Raw genomic sequence first — 12974 nt, forward strand, 5'->3', positions numbered from 1 at the left:
ACGAGCTGTCTTGGGGCTTCGAGCTTCGTCCTGCCAACCTAGCCCAGGGTGGCTTTGTTCTGCCTCCCAGCCAGATCTTGCCCTCCGGTGAGGAGAACTGGGCTGGCATGAAGTGGCTGTTTGCCAACTTCTAAGCTTGCACAATGGAGCACGCGTGTACAATGATTGATGTACATATTACCTGCCCGGTGAATGAATGATTGCCATCGGGCAATACATAGCGGAGACTGGATGAAAAAAAAGACGAACAGATGATAATGACGATGAGAAAACTTCGATGTCATGACGTTATCATACGAAACTGGAACCGTATATACAATGCTACATCGTGTTTCATGACGTCGTAAGCTACAATTAACAAGGGCCTTCTATTGCCCATAGTCCAATGTGCGTCACGCCAATAAGCTTCAATGTTATTGTCATGAAGGTTGTTAACTTAATGCATTCTTGTGGTATGGGTGGCCTAAACGCAGACGTATTGAAGTTCCTCGGAACTTGAGATGAGACGTCTGCGGTCTAAGCTGCAAACCCGACCTCCTCGCCCCGAAGCTCCAAGCCCAACACACTCAGGGAACAGATGGCGTCATTCTCTTTATCACGGTGGCCAAAGAAATTGAGGTCCAGATTGTTGTGTGAGTGAGCTCAGTGCGTCGTTGTAAGCGATCACTCCTTGAAAGGATCGACATTGTCCTCGCAAGAACCAACGAAAACACAGCCTCCATTGGCCATCGTTACATGTTCGAGCTGAGTGTCGCAGGTGGCCCGACGTACAGCCGCCTGAATGCAGCCGTCATTGAATTTCTCGACTGGAAAGTCGGGCGTAAAGTCAAAGTCGACAGAAATGCCATCATGGCCGTCGAGGTCAGACATGAAGTGTGTATTGCACCGTGTCCAGTGAATGCGAGGTGAGCCGCATTCATCGGCGATATAGTCGTAGAATACGGCGCACCAATTGGGGTTGGTCTCTCCGTTCGGTTCAATGCTTACGGTGAAGCTGACATGGGTGTTGCCAGGGCAGTTTTCGAAATAGTACTCGCAGGTGGCGGTGGGTCGTTTGTCGAGCTCAAGGACGTTCTTGCAGTTCAGGAAGCCCCATTGCCAGTACTCTGGAGGCCAGGGATTGTAGTTATTCCAGTGCTGGGGGGATCTATAGTATCCTCTATCGTCGCGCTTCTGAACGGCCGAAGCGGTGGCGTTGACAAGAGCCGGCTGAGTCTCGTTTGAGTAGTTGTGGTCGGTAATAAGGTTATGGTTCGCCGCAATACGACCAGCGGCGGTGTTCACGAGCATGGCCCAGAAGAGGGATAGCAAATGTCGGAATAGCATGTCGGAACGAGGCAGGTAGAAAGGTGGAAAATGGGGCAAGAAAGATGAGTTGAATCGACAGAGGGGGGGTGAAGGGTTGAATCGCGTTGCAGGTGTGAAAATGATGTCGAAGCGAATTCTGCTTTGCCGATCCAGAAGGATTCAAAAGCTGGTGTAAGGCATTAAGTGTGTGGAGGCCTACCTTTGAGTTGGTGCAATTGTAGGGAGGAAGACGAAAAGCTGAAAGGCTCAGTGAAGCAAAGCTCATTCACTGAAGGATGGCCTCTACCACTGTGTATACTGTTGTCCCAGGCAAGCACACATTTCACTAGTAGCCCCCCTGGCTACTACTCCGATAAGTTAGCGTCATGTAGTCCACTCCTCGAAAATTTCAGTTGACTGGTTTCTCCGGATGCAGTTTCACCACCTTGAATGACGGTCACTCCAGGCGCTGATCTCTCTAAGGAGTACTATAGCACTTGTAGAAGACCTCCATGACCTGGGTAGAAATCGAAATCTTCCGTCGTAACTATATATCCAAGCATTCTTCCATAAATAAGTATCCTTCACCAAGGCACGCTATTCATTCTCCTCTCCATCCAATGTCCTCTCTTGAAGCTCATAACAGCTGCCTAGGTCTAATGAAGACTATTGCGCTTAGCTGGGCTTACGAAGGGCACACTGATGCCCTGGGTCCTGCATTGGCCTTGACATAAGAAGGTACATCGGCTGTTGCTGTGAGAGTATAGCTGTAGTAGTCGCGCGGCTGGAACGCTGTGCCTGAGTTTGCAGCCACAGTTCCAGTGTATGACTGATAGATGTTACCCGAAGCATTAAGAATCGCTCCTGAATCCTTGGTCAAGGGATTGCGGCAACTCTCAAAGTAGACATTCTCCACCCGAGCATTCGTCGATCCACGGGCGTAGTGACCATATGAAGTCACTCCCAAGACATAATTGTTGTAGAGATGACACTGAGCAAGGTTGTCGGCGCTTGGGTTGCGTTGGTTTGTACGGTCGAACCAATTGTGGTGGATGGTGCCGCGCGCAACAATGTTTTCCGTCCAACCTGGTAAACGCTGATGAGTAGTTGCTCACGATGAAGATCACGATCTTGATATGAGGCAACGTACCGATACCAAAAGCCTTATCGTGATTCCGGAAGATGTTGTTGGACACTGTAAAGAACGTTGTGTCTTTTCGCAGATCGAGCAACCCATCGCCGCCATTCTCCAGCAAACCTGCAGCAATAATGTCAGTTAAAAGACATTTGATTCGAAATTGAAACTGACAATGATCTATCCAGATGTTGCTTGTGGTATCCTTGGGTTGTCAGCCATTATAACAACCTAATTCGCCTGCTTTGGAGCGGGATACGGCATGTAAATGAACTCACAGATTGAATCCCATCGTAGTCGTTCTCTGTAGTCATCGGCGTGTTTCCTGCCGTTGCAAATCATTTTTCAGTCTTAAGTCGGTTGAAGAAAATTTTCAATAATTTGGACAACATACCGATCTTGAGGTTTCGAATGATGACGTTGCGAACCCCATGGATGGCAAAGCCGCCTTGGTCTTTTAGCTGAAGTATTACTGATGACTACACAACATTGGAACGCACCTTGGTAAATCTCGCCCGTTGATCCAAGGCCCACAATGGTTTTATCGCTTGAGACTCGAACCTCTTTACCAAATGGTACAATGGTGATTCGGCCTTGAACCTTGATGACATGCCGGCCCGAAGCACTGGCATATTTCTCAAGGTCGGATTGGTTAGTGACAGTGATAATTGTTCCGCCCGCACCACCAGTCGTTCCTCCATTGAGTGAGGCAAAGCCGTCAGCGGTTGCCACGCATGCTGATGTCCCAGATGTGGGGGGTGGAGCGGATGGCGGAGAAGGCGAGGTGCCCCCGGATGGGGTGCATTGCGAATACCATTCACCTTGGGCAACACAATTGCTGCCGCTGACGCAACAAGTTGGTCCAGCCCAGCCAGTGCCGCCGCATTGGGCCCTACCAAGACGATGATCAGAATGCAGTCTCTGACTTCCCACAAGAGAAGTCCTACCAAGCTGTACTACAAGACTGACGTTCTGCAACGTCTGCGACATGTGCTGCAGCAGGCACAATGCACGCGCAGGCGATGAAAGAAATCAGAGAAGTGAGCATCGCGCGATACATTGATGACACGGTATATATTTCCGGTCATAGAGACCTCTGTCGTCGATATGTCCAAGGCTCTACTTATAAACACTTCAGCATGGTTTTTGAGATGTAACGCCAAGGGCCATCCGTTGTGGCGAGCGCATCAAGCTACGGTTCACCCCGGGTGAAGGTAGTGACATAGGTAGACCCCGGGCTTCAAAAGCACCGAGATTCGCCCTCGGTGTTATGCGAATCCCTCAATGTACGCCATTCTCCTCGGGTTCTGTTCCTGAATAGGGTTGCGGAGGGCTCGGCCGCGGAAAGGCCCAGACCCATGGCCAGCCTGCTGCGGTACAAGGGACATTCATGGTTCAAACGTCTCCAATCGAGTCAGCGCAGAACGCCTACTTAGGAAAAGATTTGATTATCTGCATGCATACTTGGCGGCCTCGCATCCTTCATTCACGGATAATTCTCCGACCTCGAGTGCGGGGGCGGAGTCAACAGACCGAGAGTCGAAAACGGAGGTCCCTGATGGCATGTGCCCAGTACAATGTCTCCCAGTCCATTTGAGCAATTACTGTGAAACGCCGATGATCAGATCAACGATTTGGCGTCTTTCTTCTTCTTTCAGGAATGGACTGTGACCACAGTCAAGCTCAACGATCTCAGCGCCGGACGCCTGCGCCATAAACTGTTGAAAGGCAAACGGCACCGCGTTGTCTTTCTTGCAAACGACATAGATCTTCGGGATCTTCAAATCGCCTGCGAGAAAGTCTACATTGTCTGTGAATGGTTGCTTGCTCTGTTCTGCCAACAGGGCCACGGCCTCATCTCTGAGACCAGCTTCGACGTCATTATAAAAGGCTGTCGTAACCGCTTCAAGCTTCAATGGCAGTGTATTTTCCTGCGATTTCGTAAGCTGTGAGAATCTCCAGAGAGGTCGGTGATAATCTGACCTTAACATCGTGAAATTGCAATGAAAACCACTCGCCCCCGCCAGCTTCCAGAATCGAGACGCTCTTTTGAGTGGCCAATCCACATGCGATGTAAACAATGGAAATAATGCCCCCTTTGAGGCCTCGGGCTTCCCTCTCTGCAAGTGTGTGTCCCTCGATAGCCATGGTGCCCGGAATTCCGCCATAGCTGTGCGCGACGATTATGGCAGTTCTTCCTGCATCCAAATAAGGCAAGAGGTCGTCGTGGTACCTTTTGACGTCATCTTTGTGTGTTTTGCCGACGACTGAGTCGCTGTATCCAGAAGTGGCATTCGGTGGTGCCAGAACTGTGTGTCCCTGGTCTTTCAGCGCATTGATCAACAAACGATAATGCAAAGGGCGATGCCACGCCCCATGGGCTAGGAGCACGACTGGTTGCTGGCTATGTGACATGATTGAAAGGACCTTGACAGAGATTTGCCATGTCGAGGTATACAGAAATTGATCGTTCGGACGTCTCTACCTTCTTTAAATAATTATGGTTGCCGATTGCTCAGGAACATGATGACAGTGGCTGAGACACCAATCGCTGGATCTGTTGTATATGCCCCGCAGTCATCCTACGCTGGACGCAGTCAGCTTATGGATGCATGCCAGGATGGGACAGCTTGCAGCCAGTCACGATCCTAAAGCCGATCCACAGGCGACACCTTATCTGATTTTTGTTGCTAATATGGTCTGATGATACCCCATTAGAGTGGACCGGAAACTCGGTATATATTCACAATGCTGTTTCGGGCCCCATGCGGCCGATGAGGTCTGTTCAGAGCATCAACATCATTCCCGAAAGATACGACGAAGTCCCAATGGATTCTCCATCAAACATTTTTCAACCGATGGTTGACGGCCACTAGGATTGTGTGTAGCGCCTCTAACATAGGTGTAGCTACCCCAAGCTCCCTGGCCTTCCTTAGCGGGTAGCCCAAAATGATGTCAACTTCCATCTCCCGGCCTGCTTGGCAGTCCATCGCCATGCTGCTGCTGATTGGGCCTATTGACAGAATTCTGTCGATCAAGCGGTCCGCGAGCTCGTGATCGAGCGGCACATTGCAGGCTATCGCGACATCTATAACCTCCGTCATGAGCTTATGCGTCATAAGCTTGGCTCCAGGAGAGGAGCGGAGCCAGGCATGCGTGTCGAGTTGTGTCAACGTGGTGAGGGAGTTCCAAGCGACGTTCCAGACTACCTTTTCCCAGCGCAAAACTTGGATGTCGGGTACCACGTTGAACTTAGTGTTTCCTTGCCTGAGTAAGGCAGAGAATCTGTCGAGCTTCGCTTGCTCGGACCTGGAATCAAGATCACTGTTCGGATACAGTCCAATCTGCAAATCTTCAGACTTGATCTGCTCGAATTGGCCAGGCTTGGGTTGTGTGGCTGCTGTCCAAGTCTGGTTGCGAATGATGAAGTTAGCAATTGCGATCTTTTGCGACACACACACAGCCCGAGCTGGGAACATACCACACAGGAAATAATTGTCGCACGAGGGAACCGTGTTCTGAAGGGTTCTTCGTTGCCAACGCCGTTTTGAATGATCGCAATGGTAGTCCTCTCTTCGTCGACAGCTGGCGCAATCTGGGCTGCTGACGCGTCTTGATCAAGTGCCTTGTTGGCGCAGACAATGAGGTCAAACCTCTGACCGGCTTCCGCTACTGTCCTGAGAACTGCCTGCAATTAGTGAATGAAATACCAGTGACAGAAGAGGTCGCCCATGCCTTTCGATGGGGCTATGATGTGACGACCATGACTCTCGCTGTTGAGAACAATGCCTCCTTCCTTGACGGCACTGAAATTCGATCGCGCCACCACCGTCAAGCGGACAGTTGGTGCTCTGCTCAAAATAAATGCATAAAACGAACCGATGCTTGTGATTGTATCAGCTTGGCTTGTTAGGAAACCTTGTGCGTGGATCTGTACTCACGCCCCTAGCCCATACACAAGCACATCAGTGTGTTTTGCTGCAGACATGACGGCTGTGACTTGAGATCCTGTACAGAGGGAGATCGGACACCTGTTTCGTGTTAATCCGTGACTATGCCTGAATGTCTTGCTCGAGAGGATACGCCACGCCTGCTTCAAATTACTGCCTAGATATGAACATTTGTTCATATCCATAACAAGGTCCATAACCCGGTCCCAAGTCCAGCCCACTTGTTTCCATCCCATGTTGTGTAAGGAAGGGCGTGCACCATGCCAATCTCGGCTCATGTGGCCCCGCATCGTTTCCTTGGCTGTTGTTCTTCTGCATTGAACTTGGGAGAAAAAAGCTCTCCTTGACTCGAGGCACCGCGATGGATTGTGCTAGATCTGGGGCGCAATCTGGTCCTTGCGTGGTATGCATCGTGCCAGGATGAGCTTGAATGAGTCAGTCTCTCATCTCTCTCCCGCACGGCTGGTTCACACCAATCCCGCCACCCGCGCTTAGGCACAACTCGGACCACGGCCAAACGGCTGTTCTATACCTTGGCAGTATCTCAGCACAGATGCATCTCGAACCACTGCTAACTGCCAAACTCTGCATCAGGCGTTTTGAGTCTTTGCAGATTCCTCTCAGCTACACTGAGACTTGCGGCGACGTGCAGTTGACAGCTTCTCGTCGCGCAAGGTGCTAGGTATCTACCTCAAAGCAGACGCCGTCAGACCCCTGTGGCGTGCCGGCATCGATGACGCAGACGGGATGCAGTGTCTTCTCAGAGTGTCGCAGAACAAGCCTTTCGAATTATTGAAGAATTGGGGCTAAAGGGAGTTGTGCTTTCGGAGAGATTGGATGCGCTGGTGGCTTCGAGCGGCTCGACAACGGGAGATGTCGCCCTGGTACAGCAGTCAAGGCCTTCGACTTAGGGATGCTGTTGTTATCGGATGCCGTGTAGGACCCCAGAGTCAGTTGACCAAGTGTAGCTAATTCGCTGTGCTAGTTGGCAGGTAGATCTCGACGATCGTCTTGCGCACTGGCGAAACTACCTGTATCTTCGTTAATGTTTCAAGAGGCTACACCAAGCCTTGTACACGACTTCTTTCTCGAGAAGCTTGCTTTACATCAGTTGACTTGCGCTCTGATCGCCGATTCAACGCACATGTCAGCTAAAGCAAGGCCATCGCAGAAGATCGAGAATGAAGAGCAAATCTCGACAGATTCGCATGCGGGGGAGGCCGTCACATAAGTTGACCACACGAGAGGGCACGCTCCCAGAGCCATGTCTCCTCGGTGTCTCACGGCCTGGTCACCCTGAACGCGACGCGCTTGTCGTGGCAAACGCAAACCGTCCGACTGGCCTTCGCCATTCCAGCCGTAACTTCGGCTGCCGAGTTTCGCATCGTCAGTCCGACTTCACTTGACAGAACGGCGTGCGATGCCACTGACAAAGCGCCATGAGAACGAAGGAGGTCTGATAGGGACATGCAGGGACTCACTCACATATTGAAAATCCCGCCGACGGCCTCTCTCGTGACGTACCTTAGCCTGATCTACCATCAGGATATTTCAAGGCAACAGCGATCTTGAAATGGTTATTTTGGGGGGGTTTCTTTCTTTTCTGGCCCGGGGAATTCGTCCGCAGAGGCTAATATGCACGCTGCCAGCGCTGACTGGGTACAAGGCCCGAGAGCCGAGCCTGCAAATAAAGCCACGCTATCAGTCATTGTGAGAAATGTCAAGTCGATTGGCGAATATAAGCGGAGAGCAATAAAGAACAATGGGCGGAGGAAGGGTACGACCCGGGTGGAGGGTGGCCTAGAGTGAACTTTATACCAAGAGCGCCGGTAGCGGGACAACGAACAAGGTTAAACCTTCTGGAACTCATGGTACCATTGACTTGCACTTCTGCAGGCCCATCGCAGATGTGAGTATGGAAAAAGCAAACTCTTAAGCTCCAAGCTTCGGATTTGGTATTATTCGACGAGATATAAACTGGTGTAAGGTCCATCTCTTTTTGTACAGCAGCGGTGCTTCCTTCTAGGAATATGTGTTAAAACAACATACAGTAGGGCGATTGACCCGATCACCCAATGGCGGGCGGTAGACAGAGTAGGAAAAAGGCGATGCTCCCGGATTACGCTGCAGACGCCCACCAAAAACTTGACTCAATAAAACTTGCGCACTGTTCATGCCAAACCCAAGGCAGTGATGGCATCACTTCACCTCGATGGCCCCCCCGGCCCATGCGTGAAGCCGAGACGACCATACTTATCGGTGTAAGGCCTCTCGTTACCGAAACAGGTGACATAGTTCATGACTTCGGTTGTGTTCATGCCGCCGGGGTGTATCTTCTCCATCTCCTCGCGCATTTGATTTTTAGGGCTTCCCTTCCTTGAGCCGGTGCCTTCTCGAAGAAAGACTTTTTGAACCATAATAGACGCAGCTGGAGTTACCCGCCGTAGCGCCCTTTTTTTACCTAGAAAATCGTTGAGTTGTTTCCACTGCACTGTACGGGTCGGCCGGGGAAGCTCTTGGGCGATCTCTCGCCAAACGCCGCCTGCGTTGACATCAGGCTTGCGTAGGTAAGTCGTTGATTTTTGCGACGTACGTCGTCGCATGTGTCGTACACCTTGACGCCCTTCTCAGTCTCCCCCCAAGCGTTATGCCGCTGACATCAAGATCCTTGCTCTCACGCCACGACGGACCTTTTTACCGGGTGCCGCCTTGAGACCCTGCAGTTCGCGCTTGCGGAAGAAGCGATTAGCAGCGTGAAAGACGTCGCTACCGTAGCCGACGTGAGGGCCGACCTGCTTCATGAAACGCTGGTACGATGCAGGAGAGCAGCCAATGGCCGTCTGGAATTCGCCGACCTTCATATAGCCGCCCTCTATAAAGTTACGGATCTTGCGGCGGATCTGGTTGGCCGAGTCTTCGCAGAGGTCGAGGCGAGGGTCGTCATCGTCGATCTGGGGCAGGGCTTGGCAGTCTTCGATGGCGTCTGACTTGCGTTTTTTGTGAGTCGACGTGGCAGAGGACGAAGGTGGGTTGAGGTTCGAGGTGGCCGCAGCGTCCACCGTGCTTCGCGCTCCCACCATGATCGAAGGATGAGGTATCGTTCCTGGAGGGGTTGCTGTAGCTATCGGCTGGTGTGCCGTCGAGATTTGGTGGTATGACGTCGGTGTCGTCGTTGTTGGGGAGTGGTATGTTGGTGGCGGTTGGTGGTGTACAACGGGTGGTGGGTACGCGCCGGTTGCATGCGATATGGGAGGCAGGTGTGCTGTGGTCGCTGGCGGGTGGGATGATGCGACGGGAGGATAGGCTGATGCTGGAGGGTGAGGCGGCCGAGCTGTGGTTGTGCCGAGTGGTATTAGCGCAGGAAGAGATGTTGGCCTCCCTTTACTCGCGGCACCAGCCTGGATATTCTCGTCTCGTAGGGAGAGGGGAGCAACAAGTGAAGCCTGGAAGAGGACATGTGAGCTAAGAGAGCCTCGAAAGCAGACCAATAACTTGGTGCAGAGAGTGAGGAGAGCGTACGATGCCAGGTAGGATGGTGTTGGCTGTGTTGGTGGTGTTCGTGGTTTGTGGAGGGGGTGTTGGGTTGGATCGGTTGGCATCAACGTTTGCCAGCGGTAATGGCTGACTCTCCGTTTCCCAAGGCCGCCAACTCTGGACCATGGCTGGGTCGGACGAATGGATGTGTGCTTCAAGCAAATCCCGAGCACATACAAAAGCAGCAGCAATTGCAGGTATCGAAGGAGGGGTCGGTCGGAAGTGGATTTTTTTTTTAGAGGATTCGGGAGTGGAGGAGTCGAGCCTGCAGGTGTTTGTACGGGTGCATGTGTGTGTGTATGAATGTGGAGGAGACAAAAAAAAAAGAAGAGAGCAGAGCCGGTATCCGATGCAGCTTCAGGCAGGTTTGTTTGGTTAGGCAGGTTTGCCAAAATTGGGGTGAGAAAGGGGTGAAGTCATGATCCAAGTATTTGGCTCCAAGGGCTCCAAGGGCCCACAGCACAGCGCGTGTTGACGCGCAGTGTTTCACGCTAATTCCCAGACCCTGCATGCACCTGTACAATGTACAATGCACCTTCCCTTCTCTCCCGTTCACTGCTGATTGCCTGTCTTGGTTGGGGCTGAGTCGTACCTGGTAAAACCCAAAACCCGCCTGATGCTAGTGCTAGCGTGCTAGAGTTGTCCAGTGCTTCTTGCCCGAAGCTAAGCGAACGAGCGAGCGAGGGAGGAAGGGAGCAGGAGCAGGGGGGCCATTCCGGTACCTACCTACCTACCTAGGCACCTACCTACCTAAGGTACCGTACTGTCGAGCAGGAGCAGCACCTGCCGTTGGGTGGCCCAAGCTCCTTCTCCGTTGTCACCTGCGCCTGCCTGAGCTACCCTCAACGATACGCACCTTACGTAACCGTGGTCACCTGCGATCATCGGCTCCCAGATCGCGACATCACGAGGGACGTAACACTACCTCTCCCTTCTTCTATCACTCTGCGCCAACCTACTCCAGCCTCTCGACCTCCTCAATTGCCCCCGAATACCACGACCACACGCTCCTGCAAGCCCAATGGTCAGGAACCTTCATCTGACAGGCCTTGCGGCCGCGCTTGGCGGCGCATCAATCTTGGGGGCTCTAGCCCAAGGTATTGACCAAACACCAATGGTCGATGAACCTGAACACAACGTCGCCAAGCCTGTCCTCTCCGGTGACAGGTCTGCGATTGACTCTGAAGCTCTGCAGAAGCTTATCAAGGGCGACAACCTCTTCGAGAGGGCCAAGCAGCTGTACGAGATCGCCAAGCTTGGCGAAGCCGAGTACAACCACCCCACGCGGGTCATCGGTAGCGAAGGTAGGTTCAGTTCGAGACCCCTCGTCTGCAGCCTGAGTGCATCACGGCAATCCATTGACACATTACTGACCTGCTGTAGGCCATCTGGGCACCCTCGACTACATCTACTCCACCATTTCTCAGCTTGGCGACTACTACACCCTCTCCAATCAGTCATTCCCTGCAGTCACTGGCAATGTCTTCGAGTCGAGACTCGTACTCGGCAACAAAGTGCCCAAGTCTGCATCTCCCATGAGCCTGACGCCTGCCACGAAAAACAAGGAGCCGGTGCATGGCGACCTCGTGCTCGTCCAGCACGAGGGATGCGATGAGTCCGACTACCCCGAGGAGGTTCGCGGCAACATCGCTTTCGTCCTTCGCGGCACGTGCCCCTTCGGCACCAAGTCGGCCAATGCCGGAAAGGCTGGCGCCGTCGCCGCCGTCATTTATAACTACGAGAAGGAGACGGTCCACGGTACCCTCGGAACCCCGTCGCCAGACCACGTTGCCACGTTCGGCCTTGGGTACGATGACGCCAAGCCCATAATTAAAAAGATCAAGAAGGGCAAGACTGTCGATGCCATTGCCTACATCGACGCCGTCGTCGACACTATCCAGACTACCAACATCATCGCCCAGACTGTAGGCGGCGACCCTGACAACTGTGTCATGCTAGGTGGCCACAGTGATAGTGTCGCTGAGGGACCCGGTATCAATGACGATGGCTCTGGCAGCCTGTCGCTTCTTGAGATCGCCACCCAGCTGACCAACTTTGACGTCAACAACTGCGTGCGCTTTGCTTGGTGGGCCGGCGAGGAGGAAGGACTCCTTGGATCCGACTACTACGTCTCCGTCCTGACGGACGACGAGAACGAGAAGATCCGGCTTTTCATGGACTACGACATGCTCGGTAGCCCCAACTACGCATACCAGATCTACAATGCCACTAACGCCGTCAACCCCACCGGTTCTGAGGAGCTCCGTGATCTGTATGTTGACTGGTACAAGGCGCATGATCTCAACTACACTTTCATCCCCTTTGACGGCCGTAGTGACTACGATGGCTTCATCCGCAACGGCATCCCCGGTGGCGGCATCGCGACCGGCGCCGAGGGTGTCAAGACGAAAAAGGAGCAGGAACAATTCGGAGGCAAGGCTGGTGACTGGTACGACCCCTGCTACCATCAGCTCTGCGACGACCTCCACAATGTGGACGTCGAGGCCTGGGAGCTCAACACCAAGGTATGTTACCACCGCCGATGATCATTGCATGTGCTCGATACTCACGATCCATCAGCTTGTGGCTCACTCTGTTGCGGTTTTCGCCAAGTCCTTTGACGGATTCCCCAAGCGGACACTAAAGGACGTTGCTTCGTCCGAGCACGCGGCGAAGACGTTTTACCATGGAAGCAAGTTGGTTATGTAATGACGTTGATTTAACTGAAGAACTCGCCTATTTCAAAGTCATCTTGTGTTGAACTAGGTTTGGTGATATTTTCCGCCATGGTTAGATGCATGATTCATACTAGTAGTACCCAAGCAATAGATCAGGGGGCGGTGTCAGAAATGAACGCATCCAAAACCAATCATCGATGCTATTCTGCCTATCTGGTTTTTGCTGTTGCATTTTCTCAGACGTGTCTGTCTTCTATGTATATAACCACTCTCTATGCTAAAAAGAAAATATGCAAAAGGAACAACCACTGTCCGAAGACATCCCTCTGTAATCTGTCGGTCAATTCAGTCCGCTCCAGATGCTCCGAGGAGGGGGGCGCCACATCAAAG

At 52.4% G+C, this 12974-nt stretch overlaps 6 protein-coding genes across 6 annotated transcripts; 1 reads left to right on the forward strand and 5 right to left on the reverse strand.

The window, feature by feature from the left end:
- Positions 1-663: 663 nt before the first annotated feature.
- On the reverse strand, positions 664-1326 carry VDBG_09091 (predicted protein; the record flags this gene model as incomplete). Its single annotated transcript, XM_003000550.1, has 1 exon — positions 664-1326. One exon carries the CDS (start codon positions 1324-1326, stop codon positions 664-666), a length of 663 nt encoding a protein of 220 aa, XP_003000596.1.
- Positions 1327-1972: 646 nt separating this feature from the next.
- On the reverse strand, positions 1973-3412 carry VDBG_09092 (conserved hypothetical protein; the record flags this gene model as incomplete). Its single annotated transcript, XM_003000551.1, has 4 exons — positions 1973-2373; positions 2438-2545; positions 2701-2747; positions 2817-3412. The coding sequence occupies 4 exons, from the start codon at positions 3410-3412 to the stop codon at positions 1973-1975; spliced, it is 1152 nt and encodes a 383-aa protein (XP_003000597.1).
- A 611-nt stretch (positions 3413-4023) lies between these two features.
- Positions 4024-4837, reverse strand: VDBG_09093 (conserved hypothetical protein; the record flags this gene model as incomplete). The annotated part of the gene is made up of 2 exons (XM_003000552.1): positions 4024-4353; positions 4406-4837. 2 exons carry the CDS (start codon positions 4835-4837, stop codon positions 4024-4026), a joined length of 762 nt encoding a protein of 253 aa, XP_003000598.1.
- A 303-nt stretch (positions 4838-5140) lies between these two features.
- On the reverse strand, positions 5141-6410 carry VDBG_09094 (2-dehydropantoate 2-reductase; the record flags this gene model as incomplete). The annotated part of the gene is made up of 4 exons (XM_003000553.1): positions 5141-5832; positions 5904-6106; positions 6158-6306; positions 6364-6410. The coding sequence occupies 4 exons, from the start codon at positions 6408-6410 to the stop codon at positions 5263-5265; spliced, it is 969 nt and encodes a 322-aa protein (XP_003000599.1).
- A 2166-nt stretch (positions 6411-8576) lies between these two features.
- VDBG_09095 (conserved hypothetical protein) lies at positions 8577-10032 on the reverse strand (the record flags this gene model as incomplete). The annotated part of the gene is made up of 3 exons (XM_003000554.1): positions 8577-8930; positions 9063-9914; positions 10030-10032. 3 exons carry the CDS (start codon positions 10030-10032, stop codon positions 8577-8579), a joined length of 1209 nt encoding a protein of 402 aa, XP_003000600.1.
- Positions 10033-10927: 895 nt separating this feature from the next.
- Positions 10928-12615, forward strand: VDBG_09096 (aminopeptidase Y; the record flags this gene model as incomplete). Its single annotated transcript, XM_003000555.1, has 3 exons — positions 10928-11210; positions 11290-12431; positions 12487-12615. 3 exons carry the CDS (start codon positions 10928-10930, stop codon positions 12613-12615), a joined length of 1554 nt encoding a protein of 517 aa, XP_003000601.1.
- Between the last annotated feature and the right edge of the window lie 359 nt (positions 12616-12974).

Source organism: Verticillium alfalfae, genomic scaffold (genome assembly GCF_000150825.1).
Source record: "Verticillium alfalfae VaMs.102 supercont1.14 genomic scaffold, whole genome shotgun sequence".
Classification (NCBI taxonomy): Eukaryota; Fungi; Ascomycota; class Sordariomycetes; order Glomerellales; family Plectosphaerellaceae; genus Verticillium; species Verticillium alfalfae.